The following is a 23,253-nucleotide window of genomic DNA, read 5'->3' on the forward strand; positions in this document are numbered from 1 at the left end:
TGGTTCATGGATACAGGATTTGCTTAAACCCGTCATGCAATGCCATCCAGAGAGAACTGACTCGGTTCTCATGTTTCTGAAAGGTTTTATTAAAAATGCAGGAAGCTGATTCTGTGTAATAGGGAAGCCTTTAAAAGCTTTTGCATGTACCCAGAATGCCATGCATGCAGCTTTGACTCACAGCCAAGATAAATGTGCAAAGAAATATCTTTTTCTTGTTCTATTTTGGTAACCTACCTATGTCTCTTCTTCCCACAGACTCCTCTAGGCTCAGCCAAAGGTAGGTGCCAACACAGATTGCACCTGCTGCCTTTTTAAAGAAAAATGTCTTGAATTTTGATTTTTAGAAATAGTAACTAGCAGCTCAGAATTATCTGTAGGGGGCAGGCATGATATACATAAAATAGGGATAGTGTTTCAATTATGTGGTTATGATATTTCACTTTTTTGAGCCCTCTACCCCACATAGGGATGCAGTGGCTCAGTGGCTAAAATGCTGAGCTTGTCAATCAGAAGGTTGGCATTTTGACGGTTCGAATCCCTAGCACCGTGTAATGGAGTGAGCTCCCATTACTTGTCCCAGCTTCTGCCAACCTAGCAGTTTGAAAGCATGTAAAAATGCATGTAGAAAAATAGGCCCACCTTTGGTGGGAAAGTAACAGCGTTCCATGTGTCTTTGGCACTTAGTCATGCCGGCCACATGACCATGGAGACGTCTTCGGACAGCGCTGGCTCTTCGGTTTAGAAACAGAGATGAGCGCCACCACCTAGAGTTGAGAACAACTAGCACATATGTGCGAGGGGAACCTTTACCTTTATCTTACTTCACATAGATGCCCCTATTTAAGAGCTGCCTTTTCTTTCCTATGCAAAAATTTGTGCAGGAATCAATCAGGGATTCACCCCTTTTTAAAATGGTCCATCATCATCATCATTACCATCATCATCATCATTATGGCTACCCAAAATATAAATGTACATAACATTGGGGAAGGAATGCAGAAGTTGTTGGGGAAGCACCAGATGCAGAAAAAATATATATACAGGGAGCCCTCAACTTACAACAGTTTAGTGTTTCAGTAGGGGGGGGAAGTGATTTATGACCATTTTTAACACCATTGCAGCATTCTTATGACTACGTGATCAAAAGTTGGATGCAATTGGTCCGTGATGGTTGCAGTGTCCGGGGGGGGGGGGGTGTTCACGTGATCATCTTTTACGACCTTCTGACAAGCAAAGTCAATGGGGAAGCCAGATTCACTTAACAACCGTATTACTCACTTAACAACTGCATTGATTCACTTAACCACTGTGGCAAGAAAGATTGTAAAATGGGGGGAAAACTCACTTAACAACTGTTTCACTTAGAAGTTTTGGGGCTCAATTGTGGTCATAAGTCGAGAACTGCCTGCATTAAGTCCAGAGAGGTGGAAAAGTGACAGAAGGAGATTTGGATTAGTATGAACAGAAGGAAAAGGGAGACATGGGAAGACTTTCAAGAGTCTATTATTATAGCCTTTTTCAAGGAAGTAGAGTCCTAATCTTCCTGTGGAGTCTGCTTCCTGATGTTGAAGGACTGATACCCAACCAGATCTTAGGGCTGAAACCTTGCTGGATGAGTACAACTTTAAGTTGCTTCTGAGAAGCAAAGAAGGTGGCCTTCCATACTTCTGTGGAAAGATGTCCCATAAAGTTTGAGTCATCTGCAAGAACATCTGTTCTCTGTCCATACCTCCTGTACCTTGTGAGGTTGGGGGAGCCTCAAGAGGTCCTCTACAATGGTGGTAGGTGAGCAAGTTCTGTTTCAACAGAGCGTTGCTTGATATAACCCAGTCCTATAGTTTCTGCCCAATTGGTAGAGAATTGGCATCTCAGGATGCCTTCAATTGAACAAGACTATTTTTTGGGACCCAGATCTCTCCTGAACAAGATCTCTTCTGAGATCTGTATGGCTCCCATCTCAATGGCATTCTGGAGAGCTTTGAAGAAAAGGTTGTTCTTCCAGGCCTTGGGGTAGGATGAGGTGGGACCCTTTGTTGGATGAGCTTTTGGACATGTTCTGCAATACCCTATTGGTTATTGAATATTGTATGGCTCATTTAATAATATGAGCAATGGTGGCACAGTGGTTAGAGTGCAGTACTGCAGGCTAGTTCCGCTGCCTGCCGGCTGCCTGCAATTTGGCAGTTCAAATCTCACCAGGCTCAAGGTTGACTCATCCTTCCATCCTCCCAAGGTGGGTAAAATGAGGACCCAGATTGTTGGAGGGCAGTAGGTTGACTCCGTAAACTGCTTAGAAAGGGCTGTAAAGCACTGTGAAGCAGTATACAAGTCTAAGTGCAACCCTCTGGAGGCTGAAAACGCCCTCCCAGAGCTTCCGCATGAGCCCTGTACTTACCTGGGATCAAGTGGAAGCTCCTGGGAAGGGAAGGACAGCGTGGATGCCCAGCTGAAAATTAACTGGCCACCGCGCACATACGCGCTAGAATGAGCTAGGGCACCGCTGCCGTGCCCACAGATATGGCTACATGTGCCACCTGTGGCACGCGTACCATAGGTTTGCAGAAGATTAAAACGACAAAGCATAATACAAATCATCATCCCTAGACATTTCATATGCAGTTCATACAGACCAAAACAAACAAAAATTCCTGTATTTTGCAGCACTGCAGGTTCCAGTTCCTTTCCAAAGGCAGGTCCAGATAGGTCATGTCGCAGCAGTCTAAACAGGGGTGCTGCAAATGGTTTGTAATTTTAAAATGCTGCCTCGATCCCTTCCCCTTTTTATGGAGGTCATTTGACTATGATTGCCCTTCTCAAATTAAACGACCTGCTGGTGAATTGATGTTCATATACCATAGCATCTTAGTTTATATATGGTATATATACCATAACATCTTAGTTTATATATGGTTGGGTAGTTTGTAGTTTGGCATGTAACATGATTCTGGGCAATTGGGTCAGGGTACCCATAGGCCTCCACTTACGATGACAATGGAGCTTGGAATTTTGATTGTAAGGCATTGAGGTCATAACTCAAGGCACCACGTGACCGAACTTGATTTTACGACCATTTTGATCACAGATGGGCTGGGGAATTCTTGGAACTGAAGCCTTAAATTTGCTGAGGTCGAAGAATATTGATTTAGAATTCTGGAAGCCAAAGCTTTGAATGATAAGAAACATTGAAGCTTTTGCCAATACAAAGAGCAGACAAGGACAAGTTACTCCTCGACTTACGATGACAATTGAGCCCCAAATTTCTGTTACTAAGTGAGACATTTGTTCAGTGAATTTTGCCCCATTTTACGGCCTATCTTGCCACAGTTGTTAAGTGAATCATGGCAATTGTTAAATTAGTGACAGGATAATCTGGCTTTCCCATTGATGTTTCTTGTCAGGAGAAAGGGAATCACATGATCCCGGGACACTGCAACTGTCATGGATATGAGTCCTAAGTTACATTTTTCAGAGTCGTTGTAACTTTGAATGGTCACTAAATGAACTGTCGTAGGTCGAGGACCACCTGTAACTATCCACCCACCTTAGTTGCATTTGATTGTGATTCTGGAATGGGGACACTGGCAAAAACAATAAACCGCAGAATGGCACTTTTGATTGGGACAAAACTTTTAAGAGGTTCAGGGTATTTAATGTTTATTTATGTATTAATTAAAGTTCTCTTTGTTCTGTTTGTTTATTAATTGATTAAAGTTATATATCTCCTGACTAAAATAACTAGGCAGTTGAAAGGAGGAAAGAAGGAAAAAGATTTACTAGTAGAATAGAATGAAATACAGTAATATTCCCAATGGTATATAGCTAATATGATGTGAAGGAAACAGATTAATACTATTAATTGTGGATAATTAACTAAGTGAAATGTTTACTACATAAAATTAAATTTGAGGATATATGTTATCGATAGTAAAACTGAATAATAGATGGAAATGAAATGTTAAATTTGATTAACTTGGAAGGGCAAGTAATGATTTTTATATATTAAGAAGAAATCAAAGTTAAGTTGGAAAATATGGAAAGAAAATAAGATGACTGAAATTTGAAATGGAAACATGATGTAAAATCAACTATGCATAAGAGAGGATGTAAAGGGGGAAACCCAGACAACACTTTGTTTATAAAAGAAGTTTTAAATATGTAACAAAAAGAAAAGGAAAAACAATGCGGAAAAAAAGAGTATCAGAGAAGGATAAAAGGTGACACAAAGAACAAAACAAGTCAGGATCGGAAATGTAACAAACTCACACAACCCAAAGGGGACTTCAATCACCTTCACCAAATGCCTGAGCAAAAAGAGAGGGCTTTAGTGTGTTGTATGATCTCAGTCTTTGTAAAACATTAGTTTATGGTTTGCATAGTGCGGAAACCCAACCAATTGTGGCTTAGTTGATAAACAGTGATTGAATGAGCCATGGCTTACTGCAGGGTTGGGGACTTTAAGACTGGTGGATTTCAACTCCCAGAATTCCTCAGCCAGACAATTCTGGAAGTTGAAATCCATAAGTCTTAAACGTTGCCAAGTTGGGAGTCCCCCGGCTTAGTTGAGAGAATGAATCCTCCCACACCTCATTGACTTATTCTTTATTTATTTATTTATTTATTAAATTTATATTCCACCATCTCCCTCTGAAGAGCGATTCTGGACCATCTTCATGATTGCCCATTCCTGATTTGTTAAGGATGCCAAAATGATGAAATGGGCATTACAACCTCCTCCTTCCCACCAAATTTCTCAGAAAAGTCTAAACCTCAGGATCTTTAGGAGGGTTAAATGAGAGAGAAGGAACAATTATCTGAGGGACCAACTCTTGCCAGTCTAGCCAATCCATCAGAGCGGGGAGGCAGGGAATGTTGTGGGGCCCATCCCTCAGGGAGATACACCCGGTGGGATCCAGAAGAAGGGCCTTCTCCGTGGTGGCTCCCTCTCTCTGGAACATCATTCCCCCAGAGATTAGAATGGCCCCACTCTAATATTCTTCCGGAAGGTGCTGATGACCTGGTTCTGCCAGTGGGCCTGGAGAACCCAGAGCGGGATGGAGACCATTAAATGGTTCGTGTGATTGGCTGTTGCCAATCATATTGTACTATATTAATTTATTTGATTCTTTTTTGGTAGTTTTTTATTCTTTTAAATATGGTTTTATATTCTGTAAGCCGCCTTGAGTCACCATGGGCGAATAGGCGGCAATATAAATTCAATAAATACATAAATAAATCCCATTAATGTTCTCTCCGTGGTGGGAGATAAATAAAAGAAATAAACTTTGATTTGAGGGAAAGAAAAGATGGATAGGAGAGGATGCAGAGGCAGAAAGAGATCCAGGGAAGACAATTGTGTTTGACTTTTCAAGTTTTTATTTCCCTTTTTTTCCCCATTCCTGAAGCAGACAACAAAATGTCCAACAGTCCCATAAAAGTGGTGGAAGGCAAGGGCAGCGGCTTGATGAAAGCAGGTAGGTTTAGTCCTGATGTCTTGGCTCAGATCTGGGGATTTCTTTGGGTCTCACTGCCCACCCACACCCCGGCCACTCTGGGCTGGCCCTAACCGCATGCTGCTTTGCCTGCTTTTGCCAAGAAGGAACTTACTAGAGGAATCTCTGTCTCAAGGCATTGGTAGTTTGTTCCTTTGCAAAACCAGAGAAGAGGTCTCACCCTTGGTGCATTACGCTGCTTGATGCTTGCCTCTATCTATCTCTGTCTATAACAAGAGATAGATAGATAGATGATAGATAGATAGATAGATAGATAGATAGATAGATGGATGGATGGATGGATGGATGGATGGATGGATGGACGGACGGACGGACGGACGGACGGACGGACGGACAGACAGACAATGATATATAATGATAGATTAGCTAGATAATAGATAATAGATAGATAGATAGATAGATAGATAGATAGATAGATAGATAGATGATAGACAGACAACAATATATAATGATAGATTAGCTAGATAATAGATAGAATGATGATAAATGGATGGATGGATGGATATACAGACAGACAGAGACAGACAGATAACGATAGATGATAGATTAGCTAGATGTTGGTTGGATGGATGGATGGATGGATGGATGGATGGATGGATGGATGGATGGATGGATGGATGGATAGATAGATAGATAGATAGATAGATAGATAGATAGATAGATAGATAGATAGATAGATAGATAGATAGATAGATAGATGTCCTTTCTCTATTCTGGTACCTTATCTGAATGAAGCACTCAAAATGGAACTGACCCGGGCAGAACCAATACATCCCATAATATATATCTTACACATTATAAATATAATATATTTAATAACATTTGTAAACTATTTGTTTAAATAAGGAGCTCCTTAAATGTAAATAACCAATATAATACCCTACTTTGCTATGAAAAATTTATCCCAGAAAAGCTTGATTTTTCATGTAGATGAACATTCAAACATTCAAGCAGCATTGTCCAAATGGATGTAGTTCTTCCTGCCCCTCCAGGGCTGTCTCGCCTCTTTCCCATGTCCTCATGCTGCAAATGGGGACAAGTTCTATCACAAAAGCATAGACGTTCACGAGAACCAGAAGTTCACTGAGTGCCAAAAAGGGAGCACTTCGCTCGCATGCTAAGTGTGTGCTGACATGCTCATCTGGGCTGTGACCAGTATTACATTCGATGGATGGCAATGACAGAGGCAAGGCAGGGCTCGGCTAACAAGGCTTTATTAAACAGCTAACGCAACAGCAACTCCAGAACCCAAGATAAAGAACAGTTCCACTTGACAGCAATTTATATGCAAGTAGACCCACGGTTAGCCAGTCAGAGAACGGTGACTATCCCGCTTTGGCACACATGTTAGGTGCGCTCCCCGTTGGGAGAGCGAGTGCGTTCAGAGAAGTGTTGTATGAGTGTTGTTGGAGAACACACAAACCAGCATACAGAAACACTGCAGTTTAAATGGGCTTTTACTTTCATGGAAATAAAGGTATCAGAGTCCATCAAACAGTCCAAGTCATACACGGATAAGACAGTCAGTCATCAATGTCTTTTAGTTAAGGGATAATCCAAATAACATAGTCCATAATCATACAAACAGTCCGGTACTCAAAGTTTGTTAGCAGTTGCAAAACTTACAATAGGTCACGGCACTTTCTAACTGCCAGCTTCCAAAACACTCAGATCAGATCAGCCCAGCATCTAACAAACAGAGAGCTAACAATCATTCTGGCTCCCTCTTATGGCCGATTGAGGAAAACAGCAGCCAGTCACATTTTACAGCATGATTTAAAGAAACAGGTACAGCATTGCTATATGATTTATATATTGCCAACCCAACCATTAGATTATATTCCTAACAATATGTGCGCGTCTCGACCAATGGCAAGCCTTGGAGACGAAGCCACGCTTCCAAGTCTAGGACATAGCACAAGGAAGAGGAGCTGCTCAGGGGGCATGCGCGTGCCAGAAAAGGTACTTCCGGGTTCTGGCACATGCATACGCACCAGCCAGCAAGTCTTCTGGTTACTGCCATGCATGCGCACGTGCTGATCAGCTGGCCATGCTCATACCAGAAAACAGAAGACCAGCTCTTCTGGTTTCCAGCACTGCCGCACACACAAATGCCAGCTGATCGTCACATGTGCATACGCGTCAGAAACCCGAAAGAGCAACGGGCAATGCAACGCATGCCAGGCGACATGGCTCCGCCTGCCACTTCGGGCATGCGTGCCGTAGGTTTGCCATCACGGATCTAGTCCAACCTTTTGCAGCATGCAGGAATATCAGTTAAATCATCCATGTCTGATAATTCTGCAGCCTCTTCCAGAACTCGAACGCCCAACCATTCCAGAGATGGAGAGATCCATAGATGGACTTCCACTGTTGTGCACTGTAGGTTTTATTATCAGAAAGATTTTCCTTATCAGGGCCTGATTTGATGCTTTTGGAATGGTAAATGAATCTATCTGCAGTCATTAAATAGCTTGCTAGCAGCACCTTCATGGTAACGGGCCTTGAAGTCCAAAGAATCCTTGAGCGTTAACCTTACAAAGGGCGAAAAGTCCTTGAGTGTCGACCTTGCAGGATAAACAGACAGGAATCACAACCAGATGGGCTAATTCTGCTTTATTGCAAAGTTGCATGGACAGAATCTTGCACGTCTAAAAATAGAGCTTTCGTCCTTGCCAACTCTGCAGCGCAACAAAGAATTTCTTTCGAGTCTCTTCCCCTGCCCACTGTCCAGTTGTGGGCTACACAGTGTCAGTGATGGGATTCAAAAATGTTAACAAGGGGTTCTCTGCCCAGTTGCTGGGTGGCCATGGCCATGCTGGGTGTGGACTACTCAGCCTTCTGCACCATGGTTGGGGGGGGGGCATTATCACCCTCCCCAGGCTCCGGAAGCTTTCCTTGAGCCTCCAGGAGGGGAAAAATGGCCTCCACTGGACTCTGGAGGCACTCCAGAGGCTGGAAACGAGCTCATTTCTGGAATTTCTGGTAGGCCCATTTTTTGCCCTCTGGAGGTTCCAGAGGCCTTCCCCAAGCCTCCGCGAGGGAAAAAAATGGCCTCCCGTGGGCTCTGGAGGTCCTTCGGACGCTGGAAACAGGACCATTTTTGGACTTCCGGACCTACCGGTAGCCTGTTTTTCACCCTCCCCAGGCTCCGGAGGCTTTCCCCAAGCCTCTGGGAGGGTGAAAACGGCCTCCTTGGGTTCCGGAGGCCCTCTGGAAGGTGGAAATGGGCCCATTGCCAGACTTCCGGAACTTCCGAAGGGCCATTTTTTGCCCTCCCAGACACTCACGCCCTGTACTTACCTGGCATGATTAATGGGCCACATGGAGACTTGCAACCACCGGTTCGGCGAATCAGATGCAAAATTAGCATCTGGTTCGCCTGAAACGGTCTGAACCGGCTGAATCCTACCCCTAGCTACACTTTCTCTTATCCAACTATTCCCTTGGCAGTGTTCCCTTGCCCAGTGTCCCAAGATCTTTCCCACATAGTGAGCTACCAGAAAACTGTAATGGCCTAAAAGTTGCTGCTTCGGTAATAATCCCTATCCTTCCACTCTTGATCCTGGCAAATGGTGCTGTCTTTATTGACAGTGTACAACTCACATTAAGAACAGGGATTGGTGGATTTCCCAGCCTCTGCTAGGCACCCAAAGATCACCTAGCTGGTGGGGAGGCAAATACCCATCACTCTCCTTAACATATATTGGGGTGGGAGCTTAAACGTTTTGACAGAAGATTAGATCGACTGGTTCCTGCTGAAAGGAATTGTGTAAAACACTTACACCAAACTAAAGCTGACCATTAGGCTCCTTTTGCACACAGGTTTGGTGCAGTTCTAGAACTGCACTAAACCTGTGTTCAAAAGGAGCCTAGAACAGCCCAAATTGTCAGGCATAGGGATAACTGTATTATCTTTTCATTAAACTAGACATACCAAGTTCCTGCAACCGTTCTTCATATGTTTTAATCTCCAGTCCCCTTATCATCTTTGTTGCTCTTCTCTGCACTCTTTCTAGAGTCTCCACATCTTTTCTACATTGTGGTGACCAAAATTGACTGCAGTATTCCAAGTGTGGCCTTATCAAGGCATTATAAAGTGATATTAACACTTCACGTGATCTTGATTCTATCCCTCTATTTATGCAGCCTAGAACTGTGTTGGCTTTTTTGGCAGCTGCTGCACACTGTTGCCTCAGTCTTCCATCTCAGCCTCAGATGGGGCTGAAACAACTACCCTAATAATTTAAACTACCCTAATAATTTAAAATTATTTTTTAAGTTAAGATTCTCATAATCTAAAATACAAATGAAAATAAAGATAATAGGGAAATGGCAAAGAGAAAAAGGGGAAGGAGAAGGGTAGGTTAATGGCCAGAAGAGAGAAAAGCATTGACTTCCCACTTTTTTTCAGCAGAGGAGAATTTCAAAATAAAATTAAGGCTTACTTTTACAGGCAGCACTCAGTAAATACTAGCCATTCTATAACCACAAATCTAATCAGCAAATCCCGAAGTCAAGATTGCATTTTCATTTCACGTATATACAGCTGTCCGTCTCACCGAAGTGATTCTGGGCTGTGTACCGTTCCTCTCCTACTGTACCCTACTCCACAGTTGTTTAATAGTTGAGATGGACGGCATATAAATTTAATAAGATACGTAAGTCCTATGCCTAAAGCTCAGCACTAAGGTCATGCTTTACCCTCTATTTGTAACTTCACCCCCTGAAAAGCTAATACGAACGCATTTAAAAGGCCAAATTTGGTGTTCTTTTTTGCACTTGGTTGGCCTGGATTTTTTGCCTCGATACAGCCCGAAATGACATGTCCTCCATTTCTGCAAGGTCAAAGGAAGAATGGCCAGGAGGATGAGGGGAAAAAAAACCAAACCCAGTCACCACAGAGCTGCCCTGGATCTGCCCTTGATAAATGTTGTTTTAACTAACGGCATGTTACCCATTAGCTGCATCGCAGCTATCCTGAACTGGAAAACCTCTGAGTGAGCTGTACAGTTTGATCTGTTTTGTGCTCGGGGCTCAAAGGCAGTTTCGATCGGGGTGATGGATTTGTCTCCTTTCTGCTCAGTTGGTTATCCGGCTCTAATAGGACATTTTAATCAATAGGAACAGGCAGGGGGACAGCTGCGGCCTCAGAAGTCCACCTTTCCCATAATTTCCAGGCAAATGTAACATGCATTTATTTATTACTCTGTTTACATCTATGTCTTGTTTTTCCTAAGGAAATCAAGTCAAAGTATATAACCGTAATGGTGAACCGATGGCACGTATGTCCAAAGTGGTACGCAGAGCCATGTCACCTGGCATGCGTGGCATTGCCCATTCCTCTTCTGGTTTTCTGGCACCCATGCGCACACGACGATCAGCTGACCTTTGTGCATGCAGCAGTGCCGGAAACTGGAAGAGCTGGTCTTCCATTTTCCAACATAAGCATGCGCGCCGGCCAGCTGGTCGGCATTTGCACATGTGCGGCAGTAACTGGAAAGCTTGCTGGCAGGGGCACATGTATGCGCCAGAAACCAGAAGTTCAATTTCCGGGGTGCACATGCCCCCAAGGCAGCTCCTCTTCCTTATCGCTGCCTAGACAAAGTGCTCCCTTTTCAGCAACTTGGTGCCGAAAATGTTGCCCTCGTTTTCCCTTACATAACACCCCTGTGAGGTAGGCTGTGATGAAAGAGTCTGTCATAAATTTCTGAGCTGAGGAGGGGTAGAATCCGGGTCTCCCTGTTGCCAGTCTACCCAATCACTATAGACAGTGCTAGCTCTCCCACCCCCCCCAAAAATATTTTATGACCAATTACTGTAGTTAATCCCTTACTCTGCAAAAAATCATACTATATCAGTTTTAGGAGAAACCACATTTAGGAATGTGTGGTTTGATATAAAGTACATGTTGCATTTACATTTATGTTTGGAAATTGTAGTGTATTTAAATATGCATTTCAACAAGCAGGACTGATGGAACTGGAAAACTCTTGAGCCATCCCGAATTAAAACTGTAAAAATATGCTGAGAAAGCAATTTGTTTTTAAAAGAGTCCTGGCCCAGGTATGTCCAAATTTTAAGTGCTTTCAGGGACAATTGTCAACTGGAATGGACCCAAATTCGGTGGCACCTTTCCTTAATCAGGCAGGCTGCCCCACATGTAGAACTACATCTCCCATCCTAGCTAGCCACTGTGGTACTTTAGCTGGAAAATATCGACTTTGTAATCCAATACATCTAAGGGCACCAGACTGAGAATAATTTAGCACTTGGGGGGGGGGGAATGCTTCCTAAAATTCAATTAATTGTTTTAATCTAAATCTCATTCGCTGTTTGATGCTTTGCATTTTTGCTTTTAAGTAATTAACAAGCCAAAATAGTAGTTGCATTTCAGCTGAGCGCACACAACATCATGTTGTTTGCATTTTTGACATTTCACTGTCCTGCTTCAGAACTCCTTTGCTGAAGGTATGCAAGCCTATTGCCAAAAAAATAGTTTCACAGCTGTTCCGTGTTCCTTCCTGTCCTGAGATCATGGACAGCCTGCAAACACAGTCATATATTTCTTTTTCTTCCTGAGAACGGTGACACAGTATATTATCTTTATCAGAATAAGCAAATGAACTTTGGGCTGGTATTTTATGTTCAAATAGTGGCTGCAGGTTTGCTGAGTGATGAGTGACAAAGCAGCCTTATCTATGTCCAACCGCCTTCTCTGCACATCTGCTTTGCCGTGCTTCCTCCTTTTTCACTCCATCTTCGGATCATGTTCTTTCTCTTCCACTGGCAAAGAAGTTAACCTGACTTTTAATCTGAATTCTTGCCTGCTTTGATGCCCAGTTCAGCATCCTTTGCTTTTCCTTTTGATTTTTCTCTGCGTTCTTCCCTGCTTAGGAAATTTGTGGTGCCTAATCTTAGCCTAGAAATGCCAAATTTGACCAATCTCAAAAAGCTAAATAAGGTTCTTGGATAGAAGAACTTAGGAAACTCCAGGGCTGTTGTTTAAATGGAGAAGTCCAGGGGAAAACCATCCTGGAAGAAAGAAAGAAAACTTCTTCATGTAAATTTTATTCATTTATTAAATGTTTATACCCTTGTAAGGTGACTGCAGAGGAAATGTCCAGGAAGATACCAAAGTTGAATTTGCTGAAAGGAAGTCTTTTTTCCCAAAGATTGCTTATGTTCATACTTACTACTCAATCACAAACAAATCATCTTTCTTTGAGCCACAGTGGCGCAGTGCTTAGAGTGCAGTACTGCAGGCTACTTCTGCTGACTACCAGCTGCCTAAAATCTGGCAGTTCAAATCTCACCAGGCTCAAGGTCAACTCAGCCTTCCATCCTTCCGAGGTGGGTAAAATGAGGACCCAGATTATTAAGGGCAATAGGCTGACTCCGTGAACTGCTGAGAGAGGTCTGTGAAGTGGCATATAAGTCTACGTGCTTTGGCTATTGCTTTTCCCCTTCTTTGCTGTTCTCCTGCATAGGCACCTCAGCACTTATGCAGGGCCATTCTACGTTGAACAATTCTTAAGCTTGCCTTTCCTCGGCTTCATTTAATTTTAACTGCTTCTGATCAATAGCCTTTCAGCTGCTAAAGCCTCACCTCATCTTTGGCTAAGGGGTCAACTGTAATCTCACTGAGAAGATGCAGTCTGATTAGAGAATTCGGGAAGTGGAAGTCCACCCATTTTAAAGTTGCCAAGGTTGAAAAGCATCAGTTTACACATCGCCCATGAGATGCCATCAAGGAGAGCAACAGGTGGGCTCTGCCAAGAATTTGGGAAAGCAACACCTCAGGTGCTCTTTGGTGTGATGCTCCTTGGAGCTCAAAGGCCTTCGCTTGCCTTGTGCATCGCTTCGTCTCTCTGCCTCTAATGCTTTGGGCCTGTCCACAGGCACCCCCAGCTGCCCTGCGCCTCCCACCTCCTTCCCTGCTCGTACCGAATGCTTTATTTCCGAGCTCAGGGAGGGACAGGTCTGTGGGCGGAGGGGCAGAAACGTTCTTGTTGCTCACTGTGTCCTGTTTATGTCCCAGCTATGTACTCTGTAGAGATCACTGTGGAGAAGGACAAACTCACAGGGGAGACCAAAGTCCTGTCCAGCACCACTAGACTGCCCAAAGAGAACACAGTTCAGGGAGTCAAAGTGTACGAGGACGAGCTGAAAGGTACGCACTGGAAGGGAGAGTCCACAGACAGACCAAGGATATGTCTGGTCTCCTGCAAACAACTTTCATGCGCCCTGGGACTCAGGTGGAGTCCTGAGCAGCACATCATATTGACTCAAGAAGACCTGGCTTCCTTCCCACAGCGCAGCGGTTGGAGGTTGTGTTTGGGGTTGTTTTGGGGGCTCTGATGGCGCAGAGATTCAAGGGCGGTGCAGATAGTCCTTTAATTCGAAGTAACGAGGACACTGAAAAAATTTACTTGACTATTTCCCCCAGACTTTAGGATTTTTGAAGCGTTCCCCACGATCGTGGGATCCAAATTCAGACGCTTGGCAATGGGCTCACATTTGTGGCGGTTGAAGGGCACCAAGGTTGTGGGATCAGGTTTTGCGACCTTCTGACAAGCAAAGTCAAGGGGGAAGCACAGATTCACTGTGCTGGTTGGATTAGAGCAGGGATGGCTAACCTTTTTCTAACGGTGTGCCAAAATTGTGTACGCCCGTGCCAGTGGTGGGTTTCAAAATTTTTTATAACCTCTTCTGTAGGTGTGGCCTGCTTTGTGGGAGTGGCTTGCTGGCCATGTGACTGGGTGGGAGTGGCTTGGCAGTCATGTGACCGGGTGGGAGTGGCCAACTCGTAGAATGTGGTGAAATTCACTTAACAACGCTCTTGCTTAGCAACCAAAATGTTGGCTCAGAAACTCTGGCATTGAAGCACGCAAGTCTTAAAGTTGTCAAGTTACAAGACCCTTGTACCCCTAACCCTGAAGAAAAATAACCCAGGGGTCTTCATATTTGACACTTTAAGACTTGTGGACTTCAACTCCCAGAATTCCTCCTCCAGTCATGTTGGCTCAGGAACTCTGTCATTGAAGTGTGCAAATCTTAAACCTGTCAAGTTACAAGACCCTTGCACCCCTAACCCTTTAGAAAAAAAACCCGGGGATGTTCAAACTTGACAGCTTTAAGACTTTAAGGTTTAGATAGGACTCTTAGAGGCAGGCAGGGCGATTGGTGAGCCAGCCAATCATGAGCGGCAGGCAGGACAAGTGTGATGCAGAGGGCGGGAAGGAAGCTGGAACCGGTTCTAAACAGCACGGTAGATTTGTGGAATTGGCAGGAACCATCCCTGGCGCATACCCACCCAAGTGGGCATGCATGAGTGCCCCCCCCCATGCGGGGGGGGGATTTTTGCCCTCTCCAGGCTTTCCTGAAGCCTGGGGAAGGCGAAAACGGCCTCCCACCCACCCCCGGTCCTCGGGGGAGGCCTTTTGCCCACCCTAGGCTTCAGGAAAGCCTCCGGAGCCTAGGGAAGTCAAAAAACAGGCCCAACGGGCCAACCGGAAGTTCAGAAACAAACTTCTGGTTGGCCTGTTGGACCTGTTTTTCCCCCTCTCTGGGCTCTGGAGGCTTTCCTGGAGCCCAGGGAGGGTGAAAACAGCCTCCCGGCCCTCCAGAAGGCCAAAAATCAGCTGGCTGACATGCACAATGCACACCGAGATTGTGGGCTGCCGTGCCAGCAAATATGGCTCCGCATGTCACCTGTGACACATGTGCCATAGGTTCGCCATCCCAGGATTAGAGGAATCCCATCTCTTTCCTTATATCCATGTTGCTTGCACTGTTTTGGCACACAAAGTAGAAAAAAACCATTGCAAAACCATTCTGTATTCAGGAGGAAGGCTGTCTGCTGGAAATATGAAGACAGCTCAAAAGCCAAGACTTCCTATGAATAGTCATTAATATTATCCCATTTACCCAAATGAATATCATAGTCTAATTGACTGGATGTTATCTCCAATTGCTTAGGTCCTACTTAATGACCTGAGTTATGGAGATTTTGCTATAAAACATCTTTTACAGTAAATTTAATATTTATAAATATTTGGTGAATCTTTTTCACACTGTGCCAACATTATAATTGGTATTAACAATTAATGTTTAATGCTCCATTATTTTTCAGCCTTAGTATATAAATTATTGTATTCAGATATTTTCTCCCAGAGTTTTTCAACAATTCAGCAGCGTTCCTTTCTGTAATAGCGGTGCCTGTGAGATCATGTTCCTAACAGTTTGCATATTGAAACCTCACAAAATTTGGATCTCATTATGCAAGCTTTTTTCAGACACTAAAAATCCCAGTGGGTGTTTTTTTGTGCAAACAGTAAAGTTGAACTTTCCATATAAATCTCAATGGGCATTTTTTGCAGTTGAGAAGATTGAGATGATGATGATTTTAGTCAAGAGCCGAGGTGGCGCAGTGGTTAGAGTGCAGCACTGCAGGCTACTTCAGCTGACTGCAGTTCTGCAGTTCGGCTGTTCAAATCTCACCGGCTCAAGGTTGACTCAGCCTTCCATCCTTCCGAGGTGGGTAAAATGAGGACCCGGATTGTTGGGGGCGATATGCTGACTCTGTAAACCGCTTAGAGAGGGCTGAAAGCCCTATGAAGCGGTATATAAGTCTAACTGCTATTGCTATTGCTATTGCTATTCTAAAGTTTTACAAAGGTGTCAGCACTTTGTCAACATTGGTTGATTTTTCAAGCACTAAGCAGGGTCATAACAAATCACAATACAGGTACTATTCAGGTGGGAAATCCCTAGGAAATTCTGGGGCAATAGGCTATATCTGTGATGGCGAACCTATTGCACGGGTGCCAGAGGTGGCACGCAGAGCCCTGTCTATGGGCATGCACACCTTTGCCAGCTGCTGGAGCGCTGAAAAACGGCATGAAAACAGCCAAAAACGCCTTAAAAAACAGGCTGTTTATGGCTGTTTTCCAGGTCATTTCTGGGCTGTTTTCACACCATTTTCTGGCTGTTTTGGCCATTTGCATGCTGTTTTTAGGCTGCTTTTGGCGCTCTGGCAGAAAAACAAAAAACGGCCTGAAAATGGCCTGAAAACGCCCTGAAAAACAGTCTAAAAATGGCCCAAAGAACGGCCTGAAAAGAGCCCCCAAACCAGCCAAAAAACAGGCATGTGCTCTCCAGCCAGCTGGCCTTCGGCTTTCCAGCGCTCTGGCGCAAGTGCATGTACGCACATTCCAATTTGGGCACTGAAAACGTTCTCCATCACTGGGCTCTATGGTGGACAGTTCAAAAAAATCTGGGAAGAAAACAATCAATTCTAGGGCATTGTGTGATCATAAGTGGGAGTTATGTTCAAATAACGAGCACTTTTACCCTTTTTTTCCCCCTTTATCAGTTTAAAAAACTTAAGTCACTTTTTACATTTTCTGCCAGAAACACTGTAAGCCCTCCCCAAAATGTTCCTTCCTTTTCTTATCTCCCATTCCAGCGTGGAGAACAGAATCATGCAAGGGGATTGTTGTTTATTTATTATGAAAGTGCAGGTCAAGGAATGGATAAGAAGGGCAGTCGTGGTTGGGAAAAAAATCCCTAGAATTGTTTTGACCCGCTCATTTCCTCCACTTACTGCTTTTGCTTTTTCTGCCCAAATTCAACATCCACTTTTGTGCACCTAAAAAAAAAAAATATTTATAATAGCTGGGTATAAGTGGCTTTTCTAAATCTTCCCCCAAATCTGTGGATGGATGCTTGCTTCCGCCCCCCGCCCCCGAATTTATCCAGGGGGGGGGATCTCCAACTGTTTCTCAAGAGAAAAACTCTGAAAGAGACACACAGAATGTTGCTCACTTTGGATTGAATAACAAGGAGGATGGGGGGGTGGGCTTCAAAAATTTTAGCAAGGGGTTCTCTGCCTGGTTGCTGGGTGGGCGTGGCCATAGTGGCCATGGCCCTAGTCGGCCTCCTGCACCATGGGGGGTTTTGCATCTTGGAGCGAAGGGAAGGGACGCGACAAGCGGGTATGCAACAGCAACCTTTATTGAGAACAGAGTGACTACGATTCCACGTGGCGTGGTTCGCGCCAAACATTTATACCCCCGGGTTTGAACGAGGAGCCAATGGGGCGTCGAGTAGCTCGACCAATCGGGGCGAGGATTGAACCGGCTCCGCCCGGGAACCAATCAGAAGGGGAGTCCTTTATCCCCGCGCTTGTATTTCCCGCGCTAGTATTCAACACCCCTCCCCCCCTAGTCAAAGAGTCCCTTTAGGAAGGGCAAACATAGTCTTGTAAGTAGGTGGGACGGCGACGTTCTCGTCCCGACCTTCGTAGCTCCCCGGCGGTTGTCGATGGGGGGGGAACCGCCGGTGGAGGTGTGCCTGTGGCGGGGCGGTGGATCTGCGACGCGGCCTCGTGAGATGGCGCTGGCCCCGGGCCCCGTGTCCAATGTCCATTTGTCCGGGGTGGCGTCTCCGTGGCAACAGGAGTGTCCGACAGTGGCTCCGCGCAGTCTGGTTGGGGTGTAGGTTCAGAGTCTCGATAAGGGCTTCGAGGAAGGGAGTAGCCGGGTGAGGCGCGTCTGTCCGAAAAGTTCGTATCGGCTTGTCCCCCGTTCCCCGGGTAGAGGCGGTCCGTTTGGGGGAAGGTCATCGAGGGTGGCCCGTGCTGAGAGTGGGTGTCTGAGATGCTCGGGCCGTCTGTTTCCGTGGGGAGGCGTCGCCTTAACTGGTCCACGTGGCGCCTCCATTGTGTTCCGTCGGCCAGACCGACCCTGAAGGAACAGGGGCCGGTCAGAGCTGTGATGGTTGCGGGAACCCACCGTGGATCCCCCGAAAAGGAGCGGGCCCATACAGGATCCCCTAACTTAAACGCGTGGGAAGGGAGGGCCCCCAGGTTGCTCGGCAGATCCCCTGCGTAAAGTGGATGGAGCCTGTCTAGGGAGGTTCGCAATCTCCTACCCATCAAGAGCTCCGCGGGGCTTTTATTAGTCGTTGGGCAGGGTATGGAGTGCTGGCTCAAGAGGTAAGCTGCCACTCTTTCTTGCCAGTCGCCCTGGTCCATGCGGCCTAAGGCTTCTTTGGCCGAGCGAACTGCGCGCTCCGCCCGGCCGTTACTAGCTGGGTGATAAGGGGCTGTGGCTGCGTGCCTGATTCCTTGTTCTGCCAGGAATTCTTGGAACGTGGTGGAGGTAAACTGGGGCCCATTATCTGAGACTATCACATCCGGTAACCCATGGGTGGCGAACATCTTACGAAGGCCCTCACTGTACTCTCTGCTGTGGTGGAGGTCATGATTACCAGCTCCACCCACTTGGAGTAAGCATCGACTACTATCATGAAGTTTCGGCCGTGGAAGGGGCCGGCGAAGTCAATGTGTAAACGGGACCATGGGCCTCTAGGGATTTCCCACTCCCGGGGTGCGGCTGTGGGGGGATTCGGCCTAGAGTTTTGGCAGATCCTGCAGCGGCCTACGTAGTCTGCAATTTCCGAATCTAGCAAGGGCCACCACACATAGCTACGGGCTAAGGCTTTCATTCGCGCTATGCCTGGGTGGTTTTTGTGGAGTGCGGGCAGGATTCGTGCCCGCAGGGCTGTGGGGATCACTACCCTATCCCCCCAGACAAGACAACCCCCGTGTATGGCGAGTTCTGCTTGTCGTGCTTTAAATGGTCGGAATCCTTCCGCTACCTTTTCCGTGGGCCAACCCCTCAAGACCCATGAAGCTACTTGGGATAGGACGGGGTCAGCCTTGGTGCAAGCTGCGACGTCCGCGGCAGAGACGGGGAGGTCGGATTCGGCGATGGACAAAATAGAGAGAGCGGGCACGTGGGCAGTGTCCGTCTCTGGCAAGGGGCAGCGGCTCAGGGCGTCTGCGTGCCCTAGCTGCTTACCCGGACGGTATAACAGCGTATACGAATACGCCGTTAGGAACTCCGTCCAGCGTGTCATGCGGGGAGACAAAATGGGGGGGGTTGGCTTGTCGCCTGCCAGTAGCCCCAGGAGTGGCTTGTGATCCGTGACAAGGGTGAAATTCCTACCATAGAGGTAGTCATGGAACCGCTTAATGCCGGATACTGCAGCCAGGGCTTCTTTATCGATTTGGCTGTAGTTCCGCTCCGTGGAGGAGAGTGTCCGGGAATAGAAGGCTATGGGGGCCTCTGAGCCGTTCGGGAGGGCATGGCTCAGGACCGCCCCTATGCCATAGGGAGAGGCGTCGCAAGTCAGAACTAGGGGCATCCTATCGCTATATTGAATTAGTACTGCCGATGAGGTCAAAATGTCTTTTATAGCCGCGAACGCGTGCGCTTCACGGCTACCCCATTGCCAGGCCGCTGACCGGTCAAGCAGTCGGTGTAGCGGCTCAGCTAGCGACGCCTTGTGGGGAATAAACGGGGCGTAGAAATTTAAAAGCCCCAGGAACGCCTGCAATTCCGCTCTAGAGGTGGGTGCAGGTGCGTTTTTGATGGCGGCAACTTTGGAAGGAGTGGGGTGGATGCCTTGGGCATCAATGAGGAACCCCAAGAATTCTACTTTGGGAACAGCAATTTCGCATTTGCTGCGCTTTAGTTTCAGTCCTGCCTCCCTAAAACGTGTGAGGACCTCCCGCAGTATTTTCAGGAGTTCCGAGTGGCTGGGGGCTGCGACCAGGACGTCATCGAAGTAGGGCACGACGCCTGGGAGGCCGTGGAGCAACCGCTCCATGAGGCTCTGGAAAATCCCCGGGGCAACCGAAACGCCGAATTGGAGGCGGCGGCAGCGGAAGGCCCCGCGGTGGGTGACGATGGTCTGGGCTGTAGCCGCATCGTCGTCTACGGGAAGCTGCTGGTAGGCCTGTGCCATATCTAGCTTGGCGAAAATGCGGCCTTGCCCTAAGGAGTGGAGTAGGTGTTGCACTACGGGGACCGGATATGGATTTGCCTGCAGGGCCAAATTGATGGTCGACTTATAGTCGGCACATATTCTCACCGATCCGTCGGGTTTGACCGGGAGGACTATGGGGGTTTCCCAACGGGCGTGATCTACGGGCTCGATTACCCCTTGCTCTATGAGCTTATCAAGTTCAGCGTCTACCTTTGCTCTCAATGCGAAGGGGACCCTGCGTGCCTTCAGCCTAATGGGAGCGACCTGGGGATCGAGGCAGAGGGAAATGGGGGTGCCCTTATAACAGCCCAATTTCCCATCGAACACATCTGCGAACTCGTCTAGAACGCTATCTACGGTGAGGGGAACTACCCTGTGCACCCCCTCTATGGTGAGGCCCAAGGCGGGAAACCAATCCAACCCCAGAAGGGCGGGCAGATCGTTCCTGACGATTAGAACTGGGAGTTTCCCCTTAAAATCTCCGTATTCCACTCGGATGTGGAATATTCCTGCCGTGGGAATCCCATTTCCCTGATAGTCTAGGAGGGAGACCCCGACGGGGCGCAATTTGCTCTGGGGAACCCCGGGACAAAGGCGGGAAAACAGGGCCCAAGATAGGAGAGAACGGGAAGACCCGGAGTCCACCTCCATTCTACAAAGCTGACCTTCGAGTCGGACGGCGGTGCTGATTTTGCGATCGCCGGCGGGAACGTGGGAAGCCTGGTAGACCACGCAGTCGGCGCTGGAGGGCTGGTAGGTTGAGTGGCAGTCCTCAGCTCGCCTCGCAGGACGTGGCTGTTGGCGGCGTTGCGGTGCCTGGCGCTGGTCGCTGGGCTGCATGAACGATGGGGCTGGCACGAGAGCCCGGCAGACCCTGGCGAGGTGTCCTTCTCCTCGGCAGCGGCGGCAGACGGCAGAACGGGCAGGATGCGCGGCTGTGGCGGCCGCCGCATCCGCGGCAAGGTGCGTTTGAGACTGGCTGAGCTGGCGTCGGTGGTTGCTGGTGTGGCTTCCGCTTCGGCTGCGTCCTCATTTGTCCGACGGTTTCCTCCTCCTCGTCTTCAGCAGGAGAGAGGTCGTCGACGAGGTTCGTCTGGGTGGAAGGCCCCGCGGCGGTTTGTGCGGGGGTTTTCAGCTGGAGGCGTTCGATGTCGGCCGTGGATTGTTCGGAGAGCTCCGCTGCTCGCGCGGTCTCCACGGCTTGCACCAAGGTGATTTTGTGGTTCCGGAGCATGCGGCTGCGCAAATGTGCGTCGCGGACCCCGCATACAAACTGCTCTACGAGGTTCTCCTCCAGGTCTGCAAAATCGCACTGGGCGGCCACGGTGCGCAAAGCCTCTAGGAACTGGCTGATGGATTCGTTGGGCTTCTGCACTCGGCGGCGGAAGGTGAAGCGGCGTGCGATCAGAGAGGGTGAGGGAGCGTAGTGGTTCCTCAGCCTGGACATCAGCTCGTCCCACCCAAGTTTGTAGGCTGGCCTCGGGGCGGCCAGGGCTCTCGCAGAGGCGAACATGGAAGGCTCACAGCAAGACAAGAAGAAACTGCATTTCTCCTCGTCGGTCTGTGCCTGGTTCCTCGATGCGATTAGGTAGCACTCGAAACGCTCCATGAAGCCGTCCCATGATTCTCCGGCAGATCCGAATGGCGCGAAAGGAGGAAGCGCTGATGCCATCGTGGTGTGGAGCCAGAGAGGGGGAGGAAGAGGGCGGAGAAATTTTTTGCGTTCGCTGCCGGAGTTCTCAGCCTGAGATAGCGTTCGTGCTGATTCAGACGCGGTGGCAGCTGACTCGTTCTCCTCCGTGGTCGCGGGAATCGGGATCCCACCTTCGTCGCCAGTTTTGCATCTTGGAGCGAAGGGAAGGGACGCGACAAGCGGGTATGCAACAGCAACCTTTATTGAGAACAGAGTGACTACGATTCCACGTGGCGTGGTTCGCGCCAAACATTTATACCCCCGGGTTTGAACGAGGAGCCAATGGGGCGTCGAGTAGCTCGACCAATCGGGGCGAGGATTGAACCGGCTCCGCCCGGGAACCAATCAGAAGGGGAGTCCTTTATCCCCGCGCTTGTATTTCCCGCGCTAGTATTCAACAGGGGGGGGTGCGTTTTTTGCCCTCCCTGGGCTCTGGAGGCTTTCCTTGAGCCTCCATGAAGGCGAAAACAGCCTCCCCAGGTTCTGGAGGCTGGAAACAGGCCTGTTTTTGGCCTTCCGGAACTTCCAGGAGGCCCAGTCCCATCCCCCTGAGTCTCCACACACACCCTGCACTTACCTGCGTCCAAAATGGGCCACGTGGGGACACCTGGGAGGGGAATGGGGAGTGGTGGGCGGGGCCAGCCAGGGGTGGGATTTGCGGGTTCTCTGAAATGCACAGAATCTTAGCTAGAGGTTCTGTCGAACCACTCCAAACAGGAAGCCAGAGAGCTTGCAGACTGCCATCAATATAATGGAAGACAGAACATTCATACATCCTTTTTGGCCTCCCATGATCACCCCCATTTTCACATTCTCATCTCTTAAGGAAAAGTGAAGGTGTGAAACCTTACAGTATAAAGTAAATGTACATTTAATTATACATGTATGAACTGCAGCTAGAATTGTATTTGCACAAAACTGGAAAATGGATGAGATCCCTACCGATGAGAATGTGATTAGGAAAATATTAGAATGTGCAGAAATGAACAGACTAACGCTTGCAATAAAGGAGAAAGAACAAACTATATTATATGAAGGGAGCTAGTTTATGGATGGTTGGAGAATAAAAACAAAAAAGTGAGAAATAAATGGAGATCAGTGAAATAATATATGTGAAGATAGGGAGGTAAACAATATGATGATTCTTACTAATATGATTGTTAAGATTATTATATCGAATAGAATTATTATATTTTATTAGTATATATG

General features: G+C 47.3%; 1 protein-coding gene across 2 annotated transcripts in view; it reads left to right on the forward strand.

The window, feature by feature from the left end:
* The window catches only part of PALM (paralemmin), a 101,054-nt gene that overhangs the window by 74,815 nt on the left and 2,986 nt on the right, over positions 1 to 23,253 (forward strand). The window contains exons 6-8 of one of the 2 annotated variants that reach the window (XM_032238854.1): positions 259 to 280; positions 5,406 to 5,474; positions 13,555 to 13,686. In XM_032238854.1, the coding sequence (XP_032094745.1) occupies positions 259 to 280; positions 5,406 to 5,474; positions 13,555 to 13,686 (223 nt within the window). The remainder of the gene's footprint in view (positions 1 to 258; positions 281 to 5,405; positions 5,475 to 13,554; positions 13,687 to 23,253) is intronic. The other variant, XM_032238855.1, reaches the window with a different exon arrangement.

This window comes from Thamnophis elegans, chromosome 1, assembly GCF_009769535.1.
Source record: "Thamnophis elegans isolate rThaEle1 chromosome 1, rThaEle1.pri, whole genome shotgun sequence".
Taxonomy (NCBI): domain Eukaryota; kingdom Metazoa; phylum Chordata; class Lepidosauria; order Squamata; family Colubridae; genus Thamnophis; species Thamnophis elegans.